Below are 26,825 nucleotides of genomic sequence, written 5' to 3' on the forward strand. Positions count from 1 at the left end.
GATGCTAAACTCGATGATATTACGACGGGGTCCAGCCAGATACCAGGTTTTGACCTGGTCTTGATCCATTTCTAGAAGTCGCCTGATGACTCATGGATTACGAGGGATTAGGTGGAAACTCAGTGACCTCAGGGTTGGAATAATAGAAAGAAAGGTTCAGTACATGTATCATCATTTGGCAGAATACTCAGAGGAGCTGTGGTTGGTTCGATCATCAGTTTGCTCAGAGACAGAGGTGAGGACATGAAACACTTTCAACACACAGGATCACAGGTGAAATAATTCATAAAGAATTCATCAAGGTTGGTGTGAGACAGAGGGACCTTCTGAGTGTGTGTTAGCTTGTGTTGTTGTCTTTGTGAGGACCCGTGTCTATTTTAAACCATCTTAATGAGGACGTTAGCGTTCGGATAAATGTCGGCTCTGGCATGGAGCTGCATCAGCAAACTCAACCCTTCAGGTTTGGCTCAGTGTCTGGGGAGTGTATTACGTCAACATGGGTCCTCACAGGTGCAGGAAGACAAACGTGTGTGTGCCTCATGTTAAACTGCTCTATAATTGATGGCCAGAGGACATTTTGTAAACGTGCGCGTGGACTGTGATGAATTAAAGATGATCGTTTCAAATTTAATCACATTAGAAAATTAATGTGAAAATGCTTCCTCGAGGTCCAGGTTCGTGTTCCTGTCCGGTGGTTTTATCTGCTCGTTACCAGCTGATCAGCGGGTCAGAGGCGGGAAAAGTACTCGCATCTTGAATAGTTATGGGAAATACACTAATTTGCTTTCAGTAAGAGTAAAGCTCGCTAACTTAACATGTAAGGAACATTAAATCATTCAAAAGGAGTAATTGAAAACAGGTTTTGAATCAGGAAGTGTAGTTTTGTAAACGTGTACATTTTGTTTCCTGCTTGATAACGCTGTTTTGCAAGTCTTCAGCTTCTGACCAATCAGCTTCTTTGGAATCACTACGCACAACACGATTGGCTGACCGTTCGTTTTCCTCAGATACTCACAAAAACAGAATCATTAAAATCAAACTAGAATTTAACATTATCGATAAAAGAAAAGACAAAAACTAAATAAAGATCGGAGAATAAATGAAACGACTGCAGATGAAAAGATAGTAAAAGCTCACAATACAACAACACGTTCTTTAGATGCAGAGAAACAGCAGCGCGTGACAGGGCGGAGCTCCAGCTGTGACACAACAAGTGACCGAACATCAATCATATCAACATATTATTTATAAAAACTGAAAACATAAGAGGACCCAAGAAACTGCCTTGTGGAACATCTACGTTAGCTGTTTCCCCCTGCTTCCACTCTTTTGTTGCTAAGCTAAGCTAACCTTGTCCTCACCTCACAGACATGAGATTGATATCTCACCCTCAGAAAGAAAGAGAGGAGCATTTCTTGAAGTGACAAACTCTTCATTTTTAAAGGTCTTTTACCTCGTTATTCCCACGGTTCAGAGAGAAGTGTGAGCCACGTTTGGTTGAACTGGATTTCACCGGATTCTGTATAAAGAGTAAAATGTCCAGTCTGAGTCACATCTTTACTTCTAGTCTCTGTGATTCTCACAAGGAGCTTGTGTTTTCAGTCCAGACTTCCTCCACCTCATGTGGGCGGAGTGGAGTGAAACCTATTATCTGAATTAGTCCTTATTATACGCTCTCTAACTGGGATCATTTCCAGTGAATTAAACCATCATGAGATGAAACTACTTCTCATTTTTCTGAACGACTCCTCAGAGTCTCTGAACTGCAGGTTAGAAGGACGGGATCGTATCATCTGTTATTAGTCTGTTACTTCCTTTTACCGGACTACACCTCGTCATGTCCACAGGGACGACTAGTGGACGGTTTATAGTCTATAAATATATATTCAGTCATTTTTCATTCTAAAATAATTCACAGACATTTTATAATTGGTGAGAATAAATCAGTCACATATTCTCCTGAAACGAGAAGTTTCATCCAGTGAAGTGACATAATTAATTTGTTCCCAGAACAGTTTCACTTTTTTCAACCAATTCTTATAAATTAACGTCCGTATCAAACCTCAGTCAGACTGAACCTGCTGCATCATTTTAGTTAATTACAACCTGGCTCTTATTTTTCGTCTGATTGTCTGACTGCTCATGTTTCTGACTTTATTTATGTCACTGTGTTCTCAGATCTCAGACATTAATTAAGACCAAGAACCAGAATCATCCTTTACTTCTGAAAAACACGTCACTCCAGCAGCAGCCAATCAGTTTGTCAGACTAGAAGAAAAGTCTTGAACCTTATTAGTCTTGATATTAAACTTGTTGATCTTCATTTCGGTCGTGACTTTTTTCAGTTCTTCTTCTCTTGATTGACTTGACTTCCCTTGTTGGTCTGGATCTGGATCTTAGACTTCACAGGTCAGTGTTTTTCATTTGTCTCTCCAGGACACACCTTCAATAGATATGAAACCTTTCAGCGTCCGTCACCTCCAGGGTTCTGTCCTCTCGACGTCTCCTCGGCTGATTCTGTCATGTGTTTGGTGAAAATCTGACTTTGGAATCCAATTATACAGTTTTAAAGCTTTGTCCAGGCTCACGCTGAGAGCGTGACGCAGACGGCTCTAAGCTCCTTGTTGGTTTTGTCGGCGGCTGCTGTGTTTTCTGACCCAGTGTGAGCTCATTAGTCGCCTGCCTTCACCTCCGCGGTCGTACAGGTGTTTTATCAAAGACGGACGCGGGGAGGTGTTTTATTGTCTGTGAAATCCCTCCGGAGTTTTCAGCCAATTGACTCCGGCGCGGGGACAAACATGAGCTTTGCTTAATGACTCACCTTCTTTTGTTTGTGGGTGCGAGCTGATCTGAGAGCAGCTGACTGCAGCCCACAGCACACACCTGGAAACACACGGCAGCTCAGACTGACAGTGTTTCTCTGTAACGGTGGGATGAGAGGACGACTCTTCCTCCGCTGAGATGATGAGATGAAGCAGTTTGTTGGTTTTCCATCAGAAGCTTTTCAGCCTTCGCAGAGTTTCCTCTTTATTTCCTCTCTGTTCAGAGGTTTTCCACCTTTTACATTAAGTAATTAAACAAACTGATAGTAACACAAATATGTGTAATTAGCAGCCTCGGCCCAAACACATCTTTATTTATTGTGCATCACAATTTGTTCAAATTAACATTAACATTAACATTAATACTCGCCTGTTGTTAATATTTATTATTCATGGTTTGGCTGCTGAGTGAGTCAGAGGTGTGAGAGCGACCAGAGAAAAGAGATGTGTCGTGTCCTATATCACATGTAAATCACTTTATTAACCTCATTTAAAGGTAAAACCACATTAAGTTTTCTTGATAAAGACCTGATCGTTTTTAATAAATTGCTTATTGGCAGAGATTTAAAGATTTTGTCCAGCTGTCGGATTATGGATATATGTGTTTGATGGTGAAACTTTAAGGAGACTGTTTAACTGATGAAGCAGTTTTCTTGTCAGTAAATTGTTTTGACGCCTTTATGTCGTGTTTTATCCGTGAAGATTTTGCTGTTTCAGATATTGATCCTCAGCCCAAACTTTTCCATTCCCAGAGAAAAACCTGACCCTCAGCTGACTCACAGTCCTGGTTCACCCCTGTTATTCAAACTGTAAGCTGCGTCATATGTGGTTTTATCCATGGATAAAATCATGGGCAGGAGCCAATCAGAAGAGAGGAGGCTCTGAGCCTCTCTTCTGATTGGCTGACTGTTTTCTGAGTGATCCAATAAAAATATAGCAGATTTCAGGTAAAAATACTCAGAGAAACCAAATCCTGCAAGGTTTGGATGGTGGGTCCAGGTGGGTGGGGCTTGGTGACTGCTTTGTTGTGACATCACAAAGTGTGTTCGATTCCCATGTGGAAGTAGCAGTTTATGTTGTTTCTATTATCAAAGTTAACCTCATTGTTATTATTGTAACCATGACAACGATCGTCTACTGAGGAAGTGATTATTCTAACCCAAATCACAAATCTTTTCCTGAACCTAACCAAGCCATGACATGTTATTATAGTAACCATGGCGACAGAGGTTGGTACGCCTACCTATGGGTGGTATCAGACGGTTGTTCAGGTTGGAGACGGATGATCAATTCATTGATTATTTTTCAACCAAAGTGCCAAACGTTCGTCGGCTGTTCAGTCAGTTGTCGGGGGAACACTGTCACTTCTTAATCTCCTGGAGAACGTGGAGCTTCCTGCGAGCTGCTGTCAGTTAAAGCTGAGATCTGCATGATCAGACCTTTGCTCTGTCGCTTCAGTCTGACATTTCCCTCCACGTACCTCTGTGTTTACTGACACATGGATTGGAGCAGATATCCAGGACTGGACGGATGGTTTATTTCATTTCAGTCAGAGAGGTTGGCGTTGTGAATGTTGCCGAGCTGAAATCTTATTCAGCGTTCAGGGTTCATCTACAAAGTCTCTCTCCCACCAAGTGGAGGTAGGCGGGAGAGAAATCCGGCCAAGCTGTGCTGACTCCCGCTAAAAGCCATCGATCTGCTTATTTTCTGACCTTTTTATTTCTTTTTTTAGCTGCAGTTTTATTGTGAAGGATGGTGGGAAGCAGGATGGAGGCTCTGTGGATCCGAGCACCAACTGACGTTCGGACAAACATGTAGAATAAATGACTGGAATAAAAAAAAGTTCAAACAGATGAAGATTAAAAGTTTTGGGTCTTTTTGGAGGCGAAGTGAAAGGTCAGAGCGTGACGCAGGGGGATGTGATCAAAGTGAGAGTGGGGGAGGTAAACAGTCCGTCTGTAATGAGGACTGCTGGCGTGATGGAGTGAGCTAATAGAGCGGGAACCCTCACCGCAGGAGGGAGGAGAGGGAGAGTGTGGAGGCGAGACAAAGATGGAGGATTAAACTATCGATCTTCTCACCCTCTGCTGTGTCATGACCACAAAGATCAAATCAGAGACGGTGCAGTGAGATGAGTTTTAATGAACACCATCACTGCTGGAGGTCGAGGTTTCACCGGCTCTTCTCTCTCATTTTTGGGATGAAATTAAATTTGTAGCTCATCAGTAGAAAACCAGATCAGAGCGTACCGACTCAAAAGGTTCGACTCCCACCGACGTCTGGTCTATTTTCAGACCGAGCTAAAAGCAGGCGTGATACCTACATTATCCAGTCACGGCTGCTCGCTCCGTCACGCCTCTCAGCTCCACCTGTACTCACAGTCACGCTCTGATTGGTCGGTGGATCACCAGCTCAACCTGCTCCTTTCTAGTGCTGAACCGTGGCGTCTTCTTAACATCCCGTTAGTCTCTGTAAGTTTGGAGTGTTTTAATAATTTAATCTAATTAACAAAAACAAATCAAATCATTAATTCAAACCTTGATTTAAGAACACTGAAGGGAACTCTCTTTATCACGGACAAAATATGAGAAACAATAATGTAAAAACTGATGAGCAATAAACAGTGAAACTTATAACAACAATAAAAGCTTTAAAACATGTAATACATTTATGCTCTGCCTTGAGTCAGCTAACAGAGATTTAAAAAGATGAACTCGTCTCATTTTGATCTTGTTTGAATGTTATTCCACTTGTGTGGAGATTAAATTTAAAAGCCAATTTCCCTGATTCTCAAGGACCAAACTGTCTCAGGACCAAGTGCGAAGCTGAGCTGTAGTTAATCAGACGCGTCAGGTATCCAGGAAGTACACATCTACTGTATTCACATTTAACTGAACCCACAACCTTCCCCAACACTGAGATAAACATCCCGTCAGCCTGTTGCTGACCTGATTCACTCTGCTGCTTTAATAGAGACGAACTGAACAGGTGAACAAACATGTCGGACAGAAACACAGGTGTAGGGCAGAAGGAAAAGACAGCATCGGTTCACTCAGCTACGTCCTCCTGGACTTCATCTTCAAACTGCACTGACGACCCTGATGGAGACCTCAAGTAGAAACACATCGCGCCTAAATAACGTTGGTCTTTATCAGAAGTGTTGCTGGAGTTTTGTCCTCGACCGACCTTTTCCCAGGTGAAGACGGTGAAGCTGAGCAGAGAAAGTGACGGACGGAGCAGAGTGATTCCTCACTGGAAAAACTGCTGCATGTGGGTTTGATGTCCACAGGTGTCCTCACCTGTGGGAGCCACACTCACATATTCAAATGTTTTCAGTCAGAAGTGCCTGAAGCAAAAGTACAGAAGCAGCTGAAAACACCCGAGGCGCTTGAGTCCCGACAGAAACATCAGAAGACGCATCAAAACAAAAGTCGAATGGCCGTAAAACACCAAGACATCTTATTATTTTGACTTTTGAATATAAAGATATTGATACTGATGTTTTCTGTCCTTATTCTAAAATTAATTAGTTTAATTAATAAAGTAAGTTCCATGTTAATCTGCAGATTAGATTGTTGAAGAGGAAAACTTGGACCGGGTCCATCCTCAGAGGAGCATGATGTGGCCAGCTCTGAATATGTGCAGCATGCTAACGTTAGCATGCTATGTTCACATTGATCTTAAACTCCAGTCATTTGTTTTCGAGGTTTCCTGTCATGGACTGATGTGGACGAGTTCAGGTTTGGACCTGTTGATGGCATTAGATGAAGGGATCGTTAGGAGATCGATAAGATTCATCCTCTGGGGACATGAACATCTCCTGTTCATCCATTACATGTTGAGATATTTTAGTCTGTGGACAAACTGACGTCACCAACCACAGAGAAAATGTTTCTGCTGCTTGATTTTCTTTTCTTTTCTTGATCCTCTCTTTTCAAACACTTTACTAATCTGTCTAAAGTAGTCTGACTAAATTAGACTAATCTGATTAATTAACGCTTAAATAGTCACACCAAAGTGGCTAAACTAACACAAACTAACCTGAATTCAATCAACTAATCTGAAGAAACAAATCCTACTAAACTAATCTGGCCAAAGTAATCAGATTTAAGTAATCTGACTAAACTCATGATGCAACCAAATTAATCAAATTACTCTAATCCAACTAAATTTATTAATTTTTCTAACTAATTAGATTAAATTAATTCAACCAAGGAAATCTAACTAAACTCATCTGACCAAACTAATCAGACTGAACTGATTATCAACCAACTTAATCTGATTGAACCAATCCAAACAACAAACAAAACAAACTGATTTAACTAATCTGAATAAATGTAACAACCAAGCTAATAAATACCAAAGTAAACCAACAACAAATGTTACTAGACTAATCTGATTTAACTAATCAGACTGAACTAATCCATGTAATGTAATCTGGTCCACAGTGGGAGAACGAGCAGCTGCACAGCCTGGAGGAGAGAGGTCGTCTTCTTCTCTCCCTGCAGTTTTTGCCTCCGCTCAGTTTGGAGGATAAAGATGTGGAAGGAGGAGGAGGAGGAGGAGGAGGCGAAGGTCGTCGCAGCGGGGGTCTCTGCGTGGGCGTGAAACGCTGCGCTCACCTGGCAGCCATGGACGTGAATGGATTCTCCGACCCCTACGTCAAAATGTAAGAACTCTAGCGTTAAAATGTCTGCAGGTTTAAACGTCCTGCAGCAGCTGCACCACAGTTTGATTGACTGAAGGGAAACAGAGACGCAGGAAGCGTCTCAGTCCGTGTCCCGGTCCACACTGAGCCCAGAACTCAGGCTCAGTCCGTGTCCCGGTCCACACTGAGCCCAGAACTCAGACGTGTCCCGGTCCACACTGAGCCCAGAACTCAGACGTGTCCCGGTCCATCTGTTTGAATGAGGAGCTGAGTGTGAGCGTGGGTCAGAGTGGAGGAAGAACAGGCCAGAAAAAACTCTGTAGAAACAGTTTATCTGTTTTAATTACAGCCGCAGAAGCATTTTCACAATAACTTCATTAATAACCTCAAGTTTTCAAATGCAAACTTTATTGAGACAGAAATGATCATAACAAACGTGCGTCCCTGCAGACCTCGCTTCACACTGGACTTCTGCATTAACCAGACAATTAAAAGCTGGTGTTTAGCCATCTTATTAACTTCATTAAACAATGATGGCGTTGTCGTTAAAGAAGCCCCATCTGTTTCCCAGCAGGAAGGATCATCAGTGAGGAAGAGGAAACAGTGTGAGTGGCGGCTCGGCTCGGCTCTGTCAGGAGGAAACACCGGGGGCAGAGAGTCGGGGATTTAAGGCTTCTCTCTGCTTTTGTTTCCTCCAGCACTCGGGGGACGCTCGCTCGCTTTCCTGTCGCACGCCGTCAGAATACAAACTGAGTCTGAGCCACAGCAACAAGGCGACTGACAGCTGAGGGGTCGAGTGAGCTCACAGAGATTTACCAGTTTTAGAAACGACTCCAGCTTCCACAATATCAGCGCGCTGCGTCACGGCTCACGCTCAGACACACTCGGCTTCAGAGCAGGTCGATGTTCCTCTTACAGACCAGAGAGCAGCTGTAGAGCTGGGGCTGATGGGAATCTCAGTAGTTCTACAGGAAGTGTTGGTGGTGGTTCATCCTCTGGAGACACGACTGAACAAACTTCATCACAAACCCTCTGATAGCTGTTGAGATGTTTCAGTTGTGTGTGACTGAAATTAATATTAATTATGAAATTAATTAATCAATTGGATGATTGACAGGAAAATTTACTTGCGACAATTTCGATAATCAGTTGTAAACAACTTCTGGTTGGACAAAGAAAGACATGTAGACGTGTCTTTGGACTGATGACTGACTCACATCAAATGATTGATTAATTAACTCGCAGATTAATCAGCAGTGACTCTGATCTGTGACTTCAGATGGTCAGTTTCTAGTTTAGATTCATGGAGTAGAATCATTGTTTTGTCCATCTGGATATTGATGACAGTCACAGATGATCAGACGAATCCCTGTCAAAGTCTCCGGTTCACGTGCCGCAAATTCCAAATGAATTTCAAGAAAACCGACAAATGAAATGCAAAGACACGTCTGTCTCCGTCCACCGAGACACAAACGTTAGAAGCTGGTTCGTCTCCATAAACCACTGCAGAAGAAGAAGAGGTCGACGGAGAACCGTGAGGAAATCTGACATTTCTGTTTGATTCATGTGTTAATGTGAGGAAGGCTCCGGCTGAACCGGTTCGAATTTGGTGGTCAAAGGTCAAAGGTCAAATGTCAGTGTGACCTCACAAACCTCACTTTTTAGCTTTTACTCAAGACGCAGAGTTTCACACAGATGGTTCATGTTTTATATTTTCTCTGACTCTGATAAACAGGATGTGACCTGTGTGTCTGATGGCGGAGGGATACGACCACGAGGAAGTGGCTCTAGTTTCCTGATATTTCAAGATTTTTTTTCCATTTTTTTTTTAGGGCAAATTGAAAATGTGCATAAAATGATCAAATTAATTTTATTCATTAAAGCAGTGACAGTTACTGAGGTGTAGCAGCAGAGGCCTCTGTTTGATTAGATCCCGTCTGATAGAAGACGGTAGAGGAGGAGGAGGAGGAGGTGGAGGAGGAGGAGGAGGAGGTGGAGGAAGAGGAGGTGGAGGAGGAGGAGGAGGATGAGGAGGTGGAGGAGGTGGAGGAGGAGGAGGAGGAGGAGGAGCAGCAGCTGTTGTCAGAGTCAGTTCGAGCTCCAATCAGAGAAAATGTGAAAATGAACAGGTGGAAGATTCCAGCTCGCAGCTTCTTAATTTCCTGCTCAGCCTCTCAGACACTCACAGAGGCACCAGGGGCCCAGAACGGGCCGGGGGCCCCAGCCGTCTTTTCTCTTCCTATTAGCCTGCAGCAGCTTGCAGACGGGTGGCTGTCATGACGAGGAGGCGGCCGAGCGTGTCGGGTCGGGCTCCGCCTCACATTTATTATTTCCTCATGTCATCTGTTAAAATAACTGGTCAGAACCAATTACAGCGGCTCTGACTCTGAAGTGGCTCCGCGACAGGCGCCGCCGCCGCCGCCGCCGCTGACGATGAACATGATGAGGCCTCCCTGTCCTGCTCTCTGCCAGGAGTGAATCACTGAGCCACTGTGTGTGTGTGTGTGTGTGTGTGTGTGTGTGTGAGTGTGTGAGTGTGTGTGTGTGAGTGTGTGTGTGTGTGTGTGAGCTGCCTCAGGCTCATTAATTATTAATTACCACTTCATTAATGATGATTTACAGGATTTCATTAGACTGCATGTCGTTTTCCAAACTCACTTCCAGTCGTGTCATTAACGACTTTCTAATCTGACACAAATATTATAATATTATACAGTATATTAAATATTATATTAATAACCTTCATTAAAAAGAAGCAAATCTCTATTCTCATTGACGTGATCACGGATTCAAGATTCATCAAAGATTTATCTATCAGTCTTAATAAGAAATAATAGTAAAAATATTAAAATAAATAATAAATAATATTATAGAATAAAATATAGTTTTTTTTCTAAATTCTATTTGACCAAACAAAAAAAGAAGCATTAAAAGTTTTATTAGATGGAGACTCTTGTAATTTGCTGTTTATTAATATTTTTTGTGACCTTGAGTGTCATGAACGGAACCTCTAAATAAAAGTTATTGTTGTTATTATTATTGATTAGATTAGATTGAACGAGTGGAAATATCTCAGCCTGCAGCGACTTCTCCTGTATTATCTTTCTTTATCTGCTGTTTCACCGGCTCCACTCGCTTCAGCTGTAGATCAAAGGCGGATTAAACTAACCTGCTTTCCCCTCCTCCTCCACCTGTCCTGTCAGATACCTGAAGCCCGACATACAGAAGAAATCCAAGCACAAAACAGCAGTGATGAAAAAAACCCTCAACCCTGAATTCAATGAGGTAAGATGAGCTGAACAGCCGTCGTCCTCTCTCCGCCGTTTCTGCCTCATTAATGAATATTTGTCTTCAAGCCTTCGAAGATTTGACGCCGTAAATGTGTCGTTCTGTCAGTTTTGTTCATTTAACTGAAGAAAAAATATTTTAAACTCTCTAAAGCCTCTTTTTATTGCCTCCAACTTCCTGTTCGTTCACACAGATATCTCTCCTTCCACTCTATGATTTCTGCCTTTTACCTTTGTTACTGAGAAGACAACCGTGTCTTCATACACTCATCAAATCCCATGTTCGCACCCAAACCAACAATGTGTCCGTCCGTCTCTCAGGACGTTCTGACTTCCCTCCTCTGTCTGTGGCTGCGAGCCCATTGGTTCCTACTGAGGACGTGACCTCACGTATTTTAAAAAGGCTCAGGAACTTAACAAGAAGAGCTGGACACTGTATTCAGCTGCTTTAAGCCTCTGAGGTCGACCTATAAAAACACATTTTAATTCATCCACATCAGAATTTCAGTTTTTCCACATTTGGGCCAAATGATCTTTTTACATAGAGTCAAGTCAGAGGTTTTGTCGTTATAGAAAGAGCCGAGAAAGTTCTGAACGTTGTGATATAAACACATGGACATTATGTGATATGTAACTTTTTAAAAGGTGACTCCAGAAAAAACCCTCAGACCTCAGAGGGTTCATTGTCTTTCTCCTCCATCGTTCGTTTCTTTTCCAACATGTTGAGCTTCACTCAGCTTTGGTTCATCACAGTTCTGGTCCAGTTCTGGTCCAGGTCACAGTCAGAGTGAGTCCACAGCAGCTCAACATCTGGGATCTAGGAAAGCGTTGGTCAGCTTTGTGTCTCGGTTGTGTTGACTTGCACATATTGCAGAGCTGGGGAAATAAAGCCTGAACTTTCCCCAGTGGAACCCTGATGTTATTGGACGAGAGGAGCTCGATGGCTCAGAGGAGTCAGACATATCAGACTGTGACACACACACACAGAACATGATGGTAGACAATGTTCATTGTTGGTTTGGATCTGCAGAAGATATGAACTATCAGCGGATTTATCATTGAATATCCTCCAGGTAACGAGAGCAGCTGTAAAACAAACGAAGCGTCCGTCAGACGGTTGTTAATGCTGGACCTCGCAGACCTGAGCTCAGTTTTAAATCTGTGTCTCTGCATGTGTGTGAACACCGCAGGAGTTTTTCTACGAGATCTCTCTGTCGGAGCTGGCCAACAAGACGCTGGAGGTGACGGTGTGGGACTACGATCTGGGACGCTCCAACGACTTCATAGGTGAGAGGCGGGGCGACTCGTTGTGGTCACTGACCCTCAAATCAACGACTCATCTTGTGTTGTAGAGAAAACCCAGCAGTGCAGAGACTCTGTCCTCAGACACGGGTCTGAGGGTTGGAGCTGCTGCAGCCGTAAATATTAATGGCTCCAACACATGGTGCTCATTAGTGTTCAGTGGAAGCCTTTGTATGTTTGCGAGAGTATTAATGCATATTTATCACTCTTACCATCTGTATCACTGATTCCCTTTTCTCTTCTAGTTACGATAATGACACTGTGTCTGTCTATTGTTAAATTAATATTCTCATTAAATGTGGAAACAAAGAGTGTTTGTGGTCGTTAGAGCTGCAGCTCCACTTCTTAGCTCTGCTTCAGATTAATTATATATATATAGCATGTGTAAGGTAAGTTGCCTTTTTTTTTATCAGTGATAATATATGTACATACTTATAAAAATGTATTGATTTAATGCATAAGCTGAAACCAAAATCCCCATAGAGAAACATTATTACCTGAGTTCAGCCAGTGCAGGATCCTGTGGTGATGAGTCACATCTGCATTATATGAATCTCTTGGGAGTTTGTGGATTGATGCCAGAACTGAAGCATCGACAGTGAAGAACCAGAAGCTGCAGTTCCTCTAATGACCACTAATGTCCTCCAGCTGTTTATACAACTCACCTGTTTACATTTTATTTAGGACTAAAGTAAAGAGATTTGAGGGTGTGGCCTCTTTAAGTGACAGGCCACTCCCCTCCTCTTATTTTATTCAAGTTATTCAAGTTTTGGATTATCTGGGAGTTAGGGGGCGGGGTCAGCCACTGCCAAGATAGCAACAGTGGAGCAGCTGAGCTTCAGTAAACCTGTGGGTGGCGTCACAGAGGCGACGTCCATCTTACTTACAGTCTATGGTTGATACCTTGTGATAAAATAAAGCAGTGATTCCCAACCTGCGGGTATTTACCACTGAATGACACACAAGTGCAGTGTCACGATTGATTCATGTTGTTTGTCACGGTGTTTAGGTGGCGTCTGTCTGAGCTGTCACTCCCAGGGTGACGCCCTCCGTCACTGGATGGACTGCCTGAAGAACAAGGGCCGCAGGGTGGAGAGGTGGCACATTCTGACCAATGAGCTGCCAAGAACCTTCAGCCACGACTAACCCCCTCCACCCCCCTGCATGTAGACAGTCGCTGTCAGGGATCTCACGGTTCCTCTGGTTTCTTTGCGGGACAGATTTGAGCAACTTCACAACAGGAATCAGCAGTAGTTGTGAGGAAAGGTGTATTATAATAAGAGCCACCATGAGGGCTGGAGAGCGGAGAGGAGCGGGAGCAGCATGGTGGTGTGCCTTCGTTATTCAACAGTGAGTCATCCACAAGAAGAAGCTCGTTGGCTCCATCAACACTGTCAACATCACACCTTCCCTCAACACCAGACCACACACACACGAGAGGGTTAGACCCGTCCACTGGACTCATGAGGGGTGGAACTCACAACGGTGAAACACAAATCACAGACTTCAGGCCTAAATTAAAGGTGGAGTAAGTGAAAGAGCAAAACAAATAGACCCCTCTCTTCAGTGCCCCTTCAGAAGCTCCGCCCCCTAAATTCATTTCCAAGGCAACAACACTGAAAACTCTTTCTCATAGCTGAAGCAAAACAAACATCAAACAAATATCCAAAACACAACAGAGTCAAAACTTGCAAAAGTTAGCTGTATAGATACAGAGGAAAGGACCATAGCTTTGTAGCTAAGCTAACAAGGAAGGTAACGTTTCCTAGCATTGCAGCTTAAATTATACATCCAACCAAATAAATCCACTGTTCTAGCAAACTTATGTTTTTAGTTCTTCACAGCTACAAAACCCTTCACACGGATAAATACCATGATACAGAGCAAAGAACGAGACAGCTAACTGTGGCTACAGCTGCTGCTGCTAAGCTAACATGCAGAGAAGATGCGAAGGACAGCTCTCCTGCTCCTGCAGCTAACATCACACCAACAACATGTTTGGCAAAGTAGAGAGTCAGCTGAATGTCACTGGGCAAGTAATTTAACGATACCAGACACAAATGTCACACTGGTACCTGCTTGCTAACTAACCTGTTGGGATTATCTATCACACACATTAGCAAACAGGACAAATCAATGCTGATATATTGGCTCTGAAACACAGTGAAGCTAATGTTACCCCCCAAGATAGAAAAATAAATGCGACTCATACTCGGGCCAGATGCTGGTTTTCTTCTGGCCCAGTATGCACCCAGTTCCACGGCCCGAATCTGGCTCTTAGCTCGTAGCTTGATATTTGGATGCTACTTCCACATCTGGACCAATTCTGTCGCACACATGGAAAATCTTCCAATAGATAATAGCCGAACCCTGTCCAGATGTGGAAGTAGACTCGGACCAAGAACTCAAGCATATGTTGGGCCAGAAGTTCCATTTTGCTATCTGGGCCTGAAAGGTGAGACAAAGCAACATCTGCGTCCGTCTCTTGCCTTTCTCTCCACCATAGTTGGACTTATCTTGTGTTACTCGGTCTGAGCCACATTTACAGCTCACGAACCGTGAGGAGAAATTCACCGAATTTGACAAAAGTGTATTAGAGTCCAATCGCTTACTCCACCTTTAAATTGCATGTTTTTTCTCTACAACAGTCTACAGATTTGTTTTGTTACTCACGTGCATTGTGCTGTGAAAAGTCATAACCCAAAAGGGAAAGAGAAATTCATGTTTTATATATCTGGTGTCATGTCGGCGCCCACGTCTGTACATACTCCGGTCAGTGCTGCAGTTTGGTCTCTCGTCTTCATAGACGGAGAACTTCTTTTCATATCACCAGCTCCCAGTTTGTGCCTGTCATGTATCGTCACTTCACTGGAGTCACAAAGCGAAGCATCTGTTTTCCAAAACAATAAAAAGCAGCCAATCTCTGAAAAACCCAGATGGTGGATTGATAACACTTACAGCTGAGTCTTTAAAGACTCTTCTGGATGGATGATGATGATGAATATTTATCTCCTTGCTGTTTTTCTACAACATGAGCCAAAACTTAAACATTTTATCGTCAGTTATATTTGCTTATATTGATGTTGCTTTTATTATTTTATATTTTCATACAGATTAGCATGTTAGCATAAAAAGGAAATGGAGATGTGTTATTTCTGGCTTCCAGGAGAGGAAACGTAGTCGGAACATGGGAAACAGGTTAGCACAGCAGTAAGTGTTTAGTTTGCTGGATATTTTTCTTTTAGAAAATGATCAACAATCAGAATTCATGAGAAGCACAAACTGGGGCAAATCATTTCATGTTAAGTGTATTTGCATGACGCAGTCACGTTACTGTTCGCTGTGCTGACAGTCAAACAGCCTGAGACACAACAAGAGACTAACAGCAGCTTACTCACTTATTCACTTCGAAACTGCTTCACTGGCGTGACCAGAATTACGTGTAGTATTGCCAAAGCATGTTGTGCAAAGTTTACATGTGAGTAAGATCATTCAGAATGTAACAAACTGCATTTTCTCTCTGTACTATAAGCATGGACATATCTTGTGTTGCACCTCGGCTTGTTGAATGAACAACGTCAAACACACACCGTGGTCAGTCCGTCCATTCAGACGCTGTGAGGCTGAAGCTGTGGTCACGTCAGAAAGCGAGCGACCAAATTTCATCTGTGCAGCCTCACAGAACAGGCAGCGCTGGTGCCTTGCCGCTGGGGACGACACGAACCTGGGGAATCTAGAGAATCTCAGGACTTTTCACAAAGGTTTACTGTAGTAGAAGTGAGGGGAAAATAAAATGGTGTAATACAGCTAGTAAGCTATGGTAGCTTTCCCTGGAAGGTCAGCAGTGAAAAGACACCTTACTGCTTTTGACCAATGAAGAAAAATTCAAAAAGAACGGAAAAAAAGAAGAGCCCTGACTATAATCTTATGAATCTTTAACGGCAGCAGACACAGAGCGAGTCCAGTATCACGCTCGTTTAGCTCTGTTTTTGGTCTCCACCAGCAGAGTTCCCCTCTTCGTATCTGCTTGGCTTCTGTTGATATTGTCAGTGTGCTCCACCTCTGATCGGGTGGAGGTTCCTCCATGATTACAGCTACAAAACAAAACTAACAGTCTGGAAAAGCTGCAGAGATGTGTAAATTTATTTATTTCTTTTGTTTCTTCCTGTAAATGTTTAATGTTGTTTGTTTGAGTGTTTTTTAGACCCTGACATGTTCCAGGGTTTGACCTGTTTGAGCAGGTGGAGGCTCAGCAGGTGTTTAAAGGTGCTAACAGTGAGAGAAAAGCTGTTTCAGAGAAGGTTTGATGTTCACTGATTTAAATAGTTTCACAAGCTGCACGGTCCACAATGACAACAACATACAGTCATTTCACAAGAAAACTGTAATGCAATGTTCACTAAGCCCCACCCCCCTTAGTTACTGTTGCTATGAGCATTAATCTACACATTGAAGAATGTTATATTCCTCAGTCTTAACTTTCTAGAATCTTACAGTTAACAATGCTAACGGTGGCAGGTTAGCATCGAAACTCTTACTAATTTTCAAATGAAATGATGACTGTCACTAGCAGATTGAACTAGCTAGCTGCAGCTAGCTAGCAACTTAAGCTAATGATAGATCCATGGGTTGGTCGAAAATGTCTCATATTTGTTTGCATTTTCCAAATTTTTAACGATACCTGAGAAAAAGCTTTTAGGACGAGGATTAATGTGTTTGTGGAACAAAACTATGTCTCAGTTACAGCTACTGTTATTAGCTGTGGGCTAAAGGGCAGAGTTTAGGCTAACATAGGTGGTTGTATATGCTAATACACCTTAAAAGTACTGCAATAAGCTAGTTAGCCGGACATGCTAACGATTGTTTACATTAGAACGGATAAACCCACTGTTTAAAGCATCCTTCGAAGTTATCTTTTGATTTTGGAAAGGCTGATAAAGACACGAGCTTCCACACTCCTTACAACAGTCCAATGAACATGGTGTCAGTGTGGAGAAATCCAGAGTTAGCTAAGCTGGACATCTCTGTTTGTCCAGCGGAGAGGTTCAGTCAACAGATATTAAACATCTACAGGAAATCTGAACCTTCAGCAGCTTCCATTCTCACTCATATCGGTCAAACCCTAAAACCTCCATGATTTCTGCTCCATAACGCCCGGATCACACTTCTATTGCACTCCTTAACGAGACTGTGAAAAAACAAACTGCATCTTATTGCTGCCATGACCGAACATGATGATGATGATGATGATGATTATATATCAATACAAGTGGTTCTTCCTTGTTGTTGCATGATGCAATATGTTGTTATACTTCTTTATATCTCTATACTCCCTCTGCCTGTTTTCTAATTCAAAGTGTTGAAGTGAGACATGATGAAACATTCAGGTTCATGTTGAAGATTCTTCTGTTTACAGTGTTATTGTTCATCTTTTATGCACGATTGAATGTATGAATGTGGCTTTCTATACGATATTGTTGAACTGTTGTTTACACTGATCTCGTGCTTTACAGTCGTTCTTACATTTCTATCAGGTGTTTTATGTACAATGCAACAGTAAATTTGGAATTCAACACAGAACAATGAGTTTGTGTTTGTTGTTCTCATTCTGTGGTTCACTTCAGTGGAGTGGGTCGATACTGCCCCCTACAGGCAGAAAACAGTACTACAACAGCAGCTTCACGACTGGTGTACATAATATAGATTACAGATTATATGTGGAGGGGCGGAGTGAGTCTCACTTTCTCATTTATTAAATCTGGCAAATAAGACTGTACGCTTTTTAAAATAATTTTTATTTACAGGTCATTAAGGACACAAATGAACGCATTGATATATGTCTTTGATTAAGTAATTTGGCTGTTTGGTGGAGGAAACAGACACGTGGAGGTGATTCTAGTTTATTATAGATTTGTTCATATTTGCCTTTTACACTTTATTTTTTGTTATGTAATTTGTTATTATCTTATGTTATTTTAATCTCTTTTTATGTAAGTTATTCCTGCTTTGTTATCTTTCACTCACTGTCCTATGGTCCCTCAGCCTCAGTTTTATTCATCAGTTTCTCTTCTCTAAAGCACTTTGTAACTTTGTTAAACGTGTTGTACAAATAAAGTTTATTATAATTAAAACAGTCAGTCAAACAGTCCAAACCCACAGAAGTTCAGTTTAGTATCAGATGTGACAAATAAAAGTTTAATACTGATGTTTGAGAAGCTCAAAACAAGGAACGTTTCAGTACCTGAACCTTTATTTTGACAGTCTAGTGACGGAACGCTCACGTTGTCACGTGGTCCTGATGCTGCGTTCAGGTCACATCAGAGCTACGAGTGTCTGACCTGTAAATATCATTAGATAAATAAATAAATGCACGTGAACTTCCAGTTGATAACTGTGAGTGTGAAGCTCTGACTGACACGTGCTGACACTGTGATGGCTGAACAGCAACTAACATGGAGGTTCACGTCAGGCGACGATCACTGAATCTTTCCTACTGATCAGACAGGACGTGAACACATCAGAGCTCTCATCAGGTGAACAAGGGAGAACACCTGTGTGGGGACATTACAAGAACTTTACGGCTACAACTTTTTAAAACTAAATGTACAGGTGAGCTCTTTACACCTGTTTTCTTCCCATCATGCAACACTGCGGGATTTCAAAGACAAATAGAAGCTGCAACAGAACCGAGGTGAGAAAACAGGTTTCACATGAGCTCGCGACGCTCCGTGAACAAACAAACACGTTCAGGTATTTTCACACGAGCTGAAACAGAAGCTTCACTGGTGTCAGGGAACATTTACCGGAGAGGAAAGTGACAGCAGCAGGTTTCAGATGAAGACAAATCGGATTACAGTAAGTTTATTTTGGAGAATTAAAAATATTTTTTTTTCTTACGATATTTTAATTGATATTTTTCATATTTATATATATATTTTATTTTAAAACATTTTTTTCCCATGCATTGGCCCAAACGCTATATCTGATGTTTCAGTCATTTTCTCTCTCTGTTCTACTTCCTGTCTCTTCACTATCGGTGCATGTTTGTAGTTGTGTCCGGTCGACAACAAGACTAAAGTTTGGTTCTTGTTTCAGCCCGTTTAAAAAAAAAAAGAAAAGTTTTTCTGTGTTGGACGGTGCATGAATCTGATCCAATGGACTCCCATCTAAATCAGTATTATATAAATACACATGAATAAATACAGCTATGAAATAAGGCCTGAAATTAAAAAAAATTAGGTAATAACTGTAGAAATATATAAATGAATGTAAATATAAATATGAAAGTTAGTGAATGAATGAATGAATAAATAAATAGCTATATAAATGAATAAAAAAATGAATGTGAGATAGCCATGCCCCATTATTTCAGTATAACTAATGGAAACAAGTCTTCAGAAATAAATAACTGGAATTGTAAAATAAAAGTCCCCTGAAATAAATAAAAATGTCATTTTTGAAATAAATCATCTATTCATTTGTATAGGTATTTATTTATTTACTCACCAATATATTATTTACATTCATTTATATATTTCTACATATTTTGCCTAATTTATTTATTTTGGGATTTATTTCATAGCTGTATTTATTGATTTATTTATTTCATATTGATCCAGATGATATTCCATCTGATCCTGTTTCTTTTTAAAAAGAATGTGATTTATTGGTTTAATTGAAAAAAATATAATTGGTACTTTATATAAAATTAAAGTGAAAGTAATTCTGGCCTGAAAGTAAAAGTTAAAGTCCACATCACCAGAGTCAGGTTTGATTTTAAAATGTAAACGTACAAATTTTTAAATCAAACCGTTCAATGAATCAATATTTTGGAGGCACGACAGTTTCACTGAACATTTATTTTGGCTAAAAATCCAAGATGTTTCACATGAATACAAAATACTGATAATGACACAGAAAAGTCTCTGTCACGTTCACTGACCGCTCCTCCAGTCTGTTCACAGGCTTCTTCTTCTTCTGAGAATCGTCACTCAGTCCGAAGCAGTTTCCCATCATGCTTTACAATCACTGCCTCTGAAGCGTTTGCAGGAGCGAGATCAGGCCGTCTAACACTGATAAAATCTATGAGAGGAAAATAAATAATAATATATTATTGTATCTTCAGTATTGTAGCAGACGCAGGAGAGTCTCTTCTCGTCTGGAAAAGCAGCCCACACAAACAGAGCACAGTTTCCAGCTGCACCTGCTACATCAAACGCACACCTGTCGCCTGGACAGGAAGTGGTCGTCTGCTGCTGCTGAACCGTCCGCCACTGATCACGTGACGCTTCAGTCTCTGAAAAGTCACATTTTCAAACATCTGAACCACAAACATCGTCATGTGTTTGACTTTAAGTACCTCCATGTTATCAATGTCAACAATGAGTTGTCACTTTATTAGGTACACCTCTGACCTCTGACCTCTTTACGTTGTTGTTGTTGTTGCCTGTATGAGACAAAGTGATGACGTCATCGTCTGTTTACCAGGGGACCCGTTGCACAAAACACCTTCAGTTTAACACGTAAGGTTTAACTTCTCCTCTCACCTAAGGGTGTTGCACAGAATAATTTAAAAGGTTTCCTGTTATTGAAAAACATTAAGTAACTTACAGCAGTGAAAGACATTTTACAGCGGGAAAATTCTACTGTTTCCATGGAGACCGTTTATTTGCTGCCATTAGCACCTGTGATAGGCCGACCTGTTATCATCGTCCTGCTGTTGATTTGATGAGACCTTGAGAAGCAGGTGAACTTCAGTTGCTCGGGGCTTTTTGCAGCAGTTTAACTGACGTTAAGTGATTCCTGAACTTCAAGACTAAGACGAGGAAAAAGCTTAAATACCTCAGTGAATATTTCTGAGGGAAACCTTGAGGAGAAAACTTGATGGTGTTTTTGCAACTGTTTTTATTTTAAGGAAACTTTCACTCAGACTTTAAGGAAAATCTTAACTGAAGGTGTTTTGTACGACCGGATCCGTTCACATTAAAACCAGCTCAGACAGGAAGTCGGACACGTCGCTGCTCTGTAGCGACCTGGTCACATGTGGATCAATCATCACTTTCATTGGACTGTGGCAGCGGCGCAACGCGACGTGACCGAGTGTCTGAGAGACACACAGATGTGGAGAGGTGGAAAAAGCTGATTTACTTTTTAGAGGCTTTGCTGTCACAGCAAGGATTTCCCATGAGCACTTGAGTCGTCCGTTCCCTAAACTCGTCCCAAACAGCTCTGAGATAATTTATTGATTCTGCTCTTTGAGACGGGATCAAATTCTGACGATACAGACGATGGTTTTACAGCTGATCCTTCATTTCTGCATCTGTCTTCCTCCTCTTGTTTTTCACACTGGGATCAATAAGGTATCACTGATCTGCCTGATCTAGTTCTGCCTGGGCCGTAGAGTCTGTAGGAAGGTGGGGGTGAACCTCATAAAGTGGCAGCTCAGTGAAATGTATTATAGGAATGATGTAGTTTATTTCAGCGATGACTGTCCATGTTTCTGATGTGGATCTTGTTTTTGACATGATCTGCACACGTCTTCATCCGGCAGGACGCGTCAGTCCGTCCTCGTCAGTCCGTCCTCGTCAATAAATAAATAAATTAATATGAAGGCGTGGCTGATGTCAGTCAGTGCAACTGTGCAGCTGCCAAATAAAACACGACTCCATCGTGTCCCATTCAGGTAAACAGTTTCCCTGGACTCCTCGTCATTGGCTGCCTGTCCAGGTGCGACAGCTCCGCCCCCACCTGAACGCTCAGTCGCATCCTCATGATGAAGTAGACGAGTTTCTGCACAAAGGGGGTAGAAAACTACGGCGAAGCGTTAGAGCCACACTGAGGGAAAAAATAGAAATCTGAAAATTCAAGAATTAAAATCTTAATATGACGAGGATCAAAAAATGTAAACTTTTTAGGACGATTACAAGCAACCAATCAAACGAGTGAGAGGACGGTCCGTGGCAGCTGCTGCTTGTCTAACAATAGAACAGACTTCACAATCTTTTCAATGTCCTGATGATGATGATGCTCCACGTCCCTCGTTTTAAAACTTCTGCTGTTTCCCTCTAAAACGACACAGAACCTAAAATTACAACTTTATTCTCATATTGTGACTTTTTTTTCTTGAAATATTCTGATTCTATTCTCAAAATTACGACTATTCTTGTAATTTCAGATTTTTCCTCGTGTGACCCGAACGCTCCGCCGCAGAAAACAAACCAATAATGTGACGTTGTTTTCGTGTCTTCAACTTCAAATCACAGGGAACACGTCAGCAAAGTTCTCAGCAAGTTACTAAATACTTGATTTTACTTCTATGACTCCTTTTCACAATTAATTAATTAACTGATTGATTAATTAATTAATCTGTAAAGTGTCAGAAAATAGTAATAGTTTTTATCAGTTTATCATCAAATACAGTGAGAAGCTGGAACTAAAACGTTTTGGTATTTTTACATAAAAACTAATTGATCAAAACAGCTGATTATTTTCCGTCTTATTGTTTCAGCTCTAGTGAAAATGTCCCAACATGTTTTCTACCCCCTGCTGCTCGACGTCTTCAAACAGGAAGCTCGTCTGCGGATGTTTCTGCTAAGTGACTCCACCTCCCTGCGGCCTCCGACCAATCAGGCGTTAGCCACGAAGCACATGTCCTTCTTCAGGTGTATCTGCAGGCCGCTGGAGGTGGTGAAGGTCTTGGAGCACTGGACGCAGCGGTACGGTTTCTCTCCCGAGTGCGTGCGCTTGTGTTTCTTCATGGTGTCTCCGTCGCTGAAGGTGCGGCAGCAGTACGGGCAGCTGTACGGCCGCTCCCCCGTGTGGATCCTCAGGTGGCGCCTCAGGTTTCCTCTCTGGCTGAAGCTCTTGGAGCAGAAGGTGCAGCGGTGCGGCCTCTCGCCCGTGTGCGTGCGCAGGTGGCGCCGCAGGTCCGCCGACTGCGCGAAGGACTTGCAGCACCACTCGCAGGCGTAGGTCTTCCGTTTCTGCTCCAGGTGGAGGCGCAGGCTGCCGGCCTGGCTGAACGCCTCGCCGCAGCGGGGGCAGCGATGGACGAGCTCAGGGGGAAAACCGGCGACTGTGACATCATCGACCGAGACCGTCATCTTCTCCTGAGAGGACGCCTTGTTTCGATGAGCGTCGTGTCGGTCTGCACGCACCACCACCACCGTCCTGTCTGCGTCGCTGCTCCTGAAGCCGGACTCCTCCTGTGTGGCGTGAGTGAGCGCGGTCGCCGTCAGAGAGTCCGTGTGACCTTCAGGTTCGGTCACTTTGAAGTCCTCGGGTTCGGTTTTGATCACAGCAGGAACCTGCGGCTCCTCTCTGAGCACTGGAACCTCCACGTGGACTATAGGGCCCGAGGCGGGCGGAGGATTCAGGGAGGAGTGAGAGCGAACAGGTGACGCCTTGTTCATCACTTCCTGCTGAGGCTCAGGCTTCAGAACCGGCTCCCAGGTCTCGGCCGGCTCCTCGTCCCCCGGGAGGAGGATGGGTCCGGGAGGAGGACTCTGTTTCTGGACCGACAGCAGCTGCACAGACACCACCTGCTCATGAGTCTGGTTGGCCGTGGTAGCCGGAGGCTGCCGGGGCTTCAGGGTGGAGTCCGGCTCCTCTGGGCAGGGCCTCAGCTCCGGGTCACTGGACTGCTGCTCAGGAGCCACGAAACCAAGACTGGACCTGGTGGATCCTGCAACACAGAATCAGACTGATGACTGAAGGACTAATGAATGAACCCACTGTTTCAGCTCAGATATCAACTCTACATTTGGATTCCTCAGTTTCTCTCAGCGTGTCCCTTCACTAACTCATCATCCTGCAGACGGAGTTAATGCACCTCAACCTTTCATTCAACTTCTGTAGAACAGCCGAGCTCGCAAATAGTTTTTTATCCCATTATCTCATGATGACAAAGCTCATTATCCTGAGATAACGAGATATTATCAGGAGAAAAAGATTTAATTTTTTTTTTCATCCTGAGATAACAAGATATTATCATGAGATATTATCAGGAGCAAACATGACGTCTGGATGAGAAAAAGTCGTTTTCTTCTGATAATATCTCATTATCTCATAATCCCAGGATAACGAGCTTCGTTATCTTGCAATAACCGGATAAAAAAAATATTATTATGGCCTTTCTCAGCTTCAGTACTTTTTTAAAGGTCTTCAAAAAAATAAATTTCTATAAAAAGATTTCTGTCTTCAGAAGTTTACCGGAGAGACTCTCCGCTGTGCATCTGTGTTGACAGGTTGTTGTGTAATCATGTTGCCACAGACAGGTATGGAGGCCTCACTGAGGCTGTTAGAGGAAGTAGAAAGGCGCATTTGTGTGTTTCCTCTTTGAACACACACACACACACACACACACACACACACACACACACACACACACACACACACACACACACACACACACACACAGTCTCAACGTCTGGAACAAGCCACCTGTTTATATCTGTCACTGCCTGCCACAGAGCTCTCCCCTGATTGGTCAGCTCTGCCGCGCCGATGACGCCGCGTCTGTTAAAAAATCTCATCAAAATAAAGCTTACTATAATTTTAATGATAAAAAATCCTCTTTGGATTCAGACCCGGACTGTAGTCTGCCAGTTAATCACCACTTCCCTAAACTATAAATTCTCCTGCGCAGGATGAACGTCACACCAAACTCCATGCAATAATCTGCCAGTTTAACGCTGAGTTGTTTGATGTAAATTATAAACCTAAAAATAATCCTGCACATAAACAGATTTCTGTGTGAACAAACTCTAAAGTTGAATACGGCCTGTAACTAACCGGTCGGCCAAAAACCATCGCTGTTTTTCAAAAGCCAAATCAAAACTGTCGACTCTGGCTTGTTGGAAAAGCGGAAGAAACCGGCAAAAATTAAATAAAATCAGGTCTGTCTTAAAATTTAACCCAAGTGCGTTTATTTAACAGAAGCCGAATGTAAAAACGAGTCTTGAACGAATCTTTACGACTTTGAAATCTGTGTTTCTGACAATATTCGGCGTTAAATCCCTTTGAAACCTTTAACTGGACGTGTTTTCCAGGGCGGTTCGGAGCGGCGCTCTGACGGAGCTAGCCGGACAGCTCGGCCCTTACTCAGCCACTCGGTCTCGGCCTCCAGCAGCAGGATGTCCCGCAGCTGCCTCCGCAGGCTCTCGTTCTCCCGCTTGGTTCTGGCGGCCTCCTCCCGGTACTCGGTGACCGTGTCCTCCACCACGTCCAGGATCTCCTTCACCACCACGGTCAGCCGCTCCGTCAGGTAAGCGTTCAGCAGCTGGAGTTTGGTCATTTTGGAGCCGAAAACAGCTGCGGTTACACCGGAAACAGAACCAGACAACAACAAACGAAACAGGAAACCGTTATGTTGTTTTGTGTCGGTACTATGTGTTCTTTCAGAATAAAAGCCCCCCCTTTCGAAAAAACGTAAACAAATCACAAAAATCTGACAAAACTTCGTGCATTAATAAACAGGAAGAACTTGTAAAATGGCCATTTATTTAATTATTCCTAAGTAAGTTGTACATATGTTTAAGTTTCAGTTTCCAAAATGTAAATATTTGCTTGCTGGTGTGAACAACTTTAACATGTTAGACTGGAGTCCACACTGGAACATTTAAATGTAGTGTTGCAGTTCGTACCTGCGTCCACAGGAGGGCAGTGAACACGTGGTATCACTCAAATCAAAACAGACATAATATCATATCAACACTTATGGTCAAATCTTTCAAAATAAAACAAGAAGTGTTTCTGATGTTGATCCACCTCCACGTATGAAAAACTGTCAGTATGTATTGCATGGCTGTTGGAAAGCATGACGTGGTGCAGGGATGAGTATTTCATTCATTCACACTGTTAACATTGGTACTAACATGAATACTATATACCCTCATTTAAGCGTCTTAATAATAATAATTTTGATAATGATACGTGTGAATATTCCCAGTGGTGAATGAGGAGTGACAGGTTCTAGCTGGTGCATTGTTGGGTTTGTGCTCCGTCAGCAGAAACGCAGCAGGATGGGGACAGAAACAGGTGCAGCAAGTTGCCCACAGTTAAACAAGACAGTACAGGAAACTGGCATGTTTTCCTCCAAAATAAGAGTATGTCTTTAACGCACAAAGACAAATACAAAATGTAAATTTACAAAGAGAAAAAACTGTTTTAATGAAATGGGATCTTCATGATCTTTTTATACAATCAAAATACATTACAACACTCACTGTGTTTGTGTAGTTTAATTCAGAAATTCACTCCTTGTAGTTAATTGATCGACTTTCCAGGAAGAATTATTGACAATAACATTTATGAGGCTCTGATCCAGGGGCCCCTGGGCCTGTTCCCATTCAGTGAATCATACATGGTTCCACCTGTAGGCCCGTGTTATATCAAGCACACAGTTGGTACTCCAGCCCTGCAGAACCCCACTATGCTTTTATTTTGAAAATAATAGACAGAAAGTGCTTTCAACTTCAGATAGCTTCACACTGGTGGAAGATGGGAGAGAAGCAGTAACTGTACTGCAAGTGCTGCCTCCTGCACACACACACACACACTCTCTCACACACACACACACACACACACACACACACACACAGAGTCTTAAAGCGCCCCTCCCTTCCCTTTTACCTCTTGCAGTGGAACAGACAGAGAGCTGCTGCAGCGACGCTCCACCACTCTGCATCATCAGAAATCAAAATAACACTAAAACAATATCAAGGAAAAAGCTGAAGAGCTATTCCACCATTTTTTTCTTTATAGGTT

At 42.5% G+C, this 26,825-nt stretch overlaps 2 protein-coding genes across 3 annotated transcripts in view; one reads left to right on the forward strand and one right to left on the reverse strand.

Annotated features, from left to right (window-relative positions):
• The window catches only part of doc2a (double C2-like domains, alpha), a 56,469-nt gene extending 38,266 nt beyond the window's left edge, over window positions 1–18,203 (forward strand). The window contains exons 8-11 of the mRNA XM_056400691.1: window positions 7,271–7,491; window positions 10,674–10,755; window positions 11,948–12,044; window positions 13,069–18,203. Of these exons, the coding sequence (XP_056256666.1) occupies window positions 7,271–7,491; window positions 10,674–10,755; window positions 11,948–12,044; window positions 13,069–13,205 (537 nt within the window). The 3' untranslated portion in view covers window positions 13,206–18,203. The remainder of the gene's footprint in view (window positions 1–7,270; window positions 7,492–10,673; window positions 10,756–11,947; window positions 12,045–13,068) is intronic.
• A 1,696-nt stretch (window positions 18,204–19,899) lies between these two features.
• On the reverse strand, window positions 19,900–26,813 carry LOC130184671 (zinc finger protein 263-like). Of its 2 annotated transcripts, none has more exons than XM_056400690.1 (3): window positions 26,691–26,813; window positions 25,161–25,370; window positions 19,900–23,742 (listed from the first exon to the last, which is right to left on the reverse strand). In XM_056400690.1, exons 1-3 carry the CDS (start codon window positions 26,746–26,748, stop codon window positions 22,685–22,687), a joined length of 1,326 nt encoding a protein of 441 aa, XP_056256665.1. In that variant the 5' UTR covers window positions 26,749–26,813; the 3' UTR covers window positions 19,900–22,684. The 2 variants fall into 2 exon arrangements, with proteins under 2 accessions (XP_056256665.1, XP_056256664.1); XM_056400689.1 differs by having other exon boundaries at window positions 25,086–25,370.
• Between the last annotated feature and the right edge of the window lie 12 nt (window positions 26,814–26,825).

Source organism: Seriola aureovittata, chromosome 17 (genome assembly GCF_021018895.1).
Source record: "Seriola aureovittata isolate HTS-2021-v1 ecotype China chromosome 17, ASM2101889v1, whole genome shotgun sequence".
Classification (NCBI taxonomy): domain Eukaryota; kingdom Metazoa; phylum Chordata; class Actinopteri; order Carangiformes; family Carangidae; genus Seriola; species Seriola aureovittata.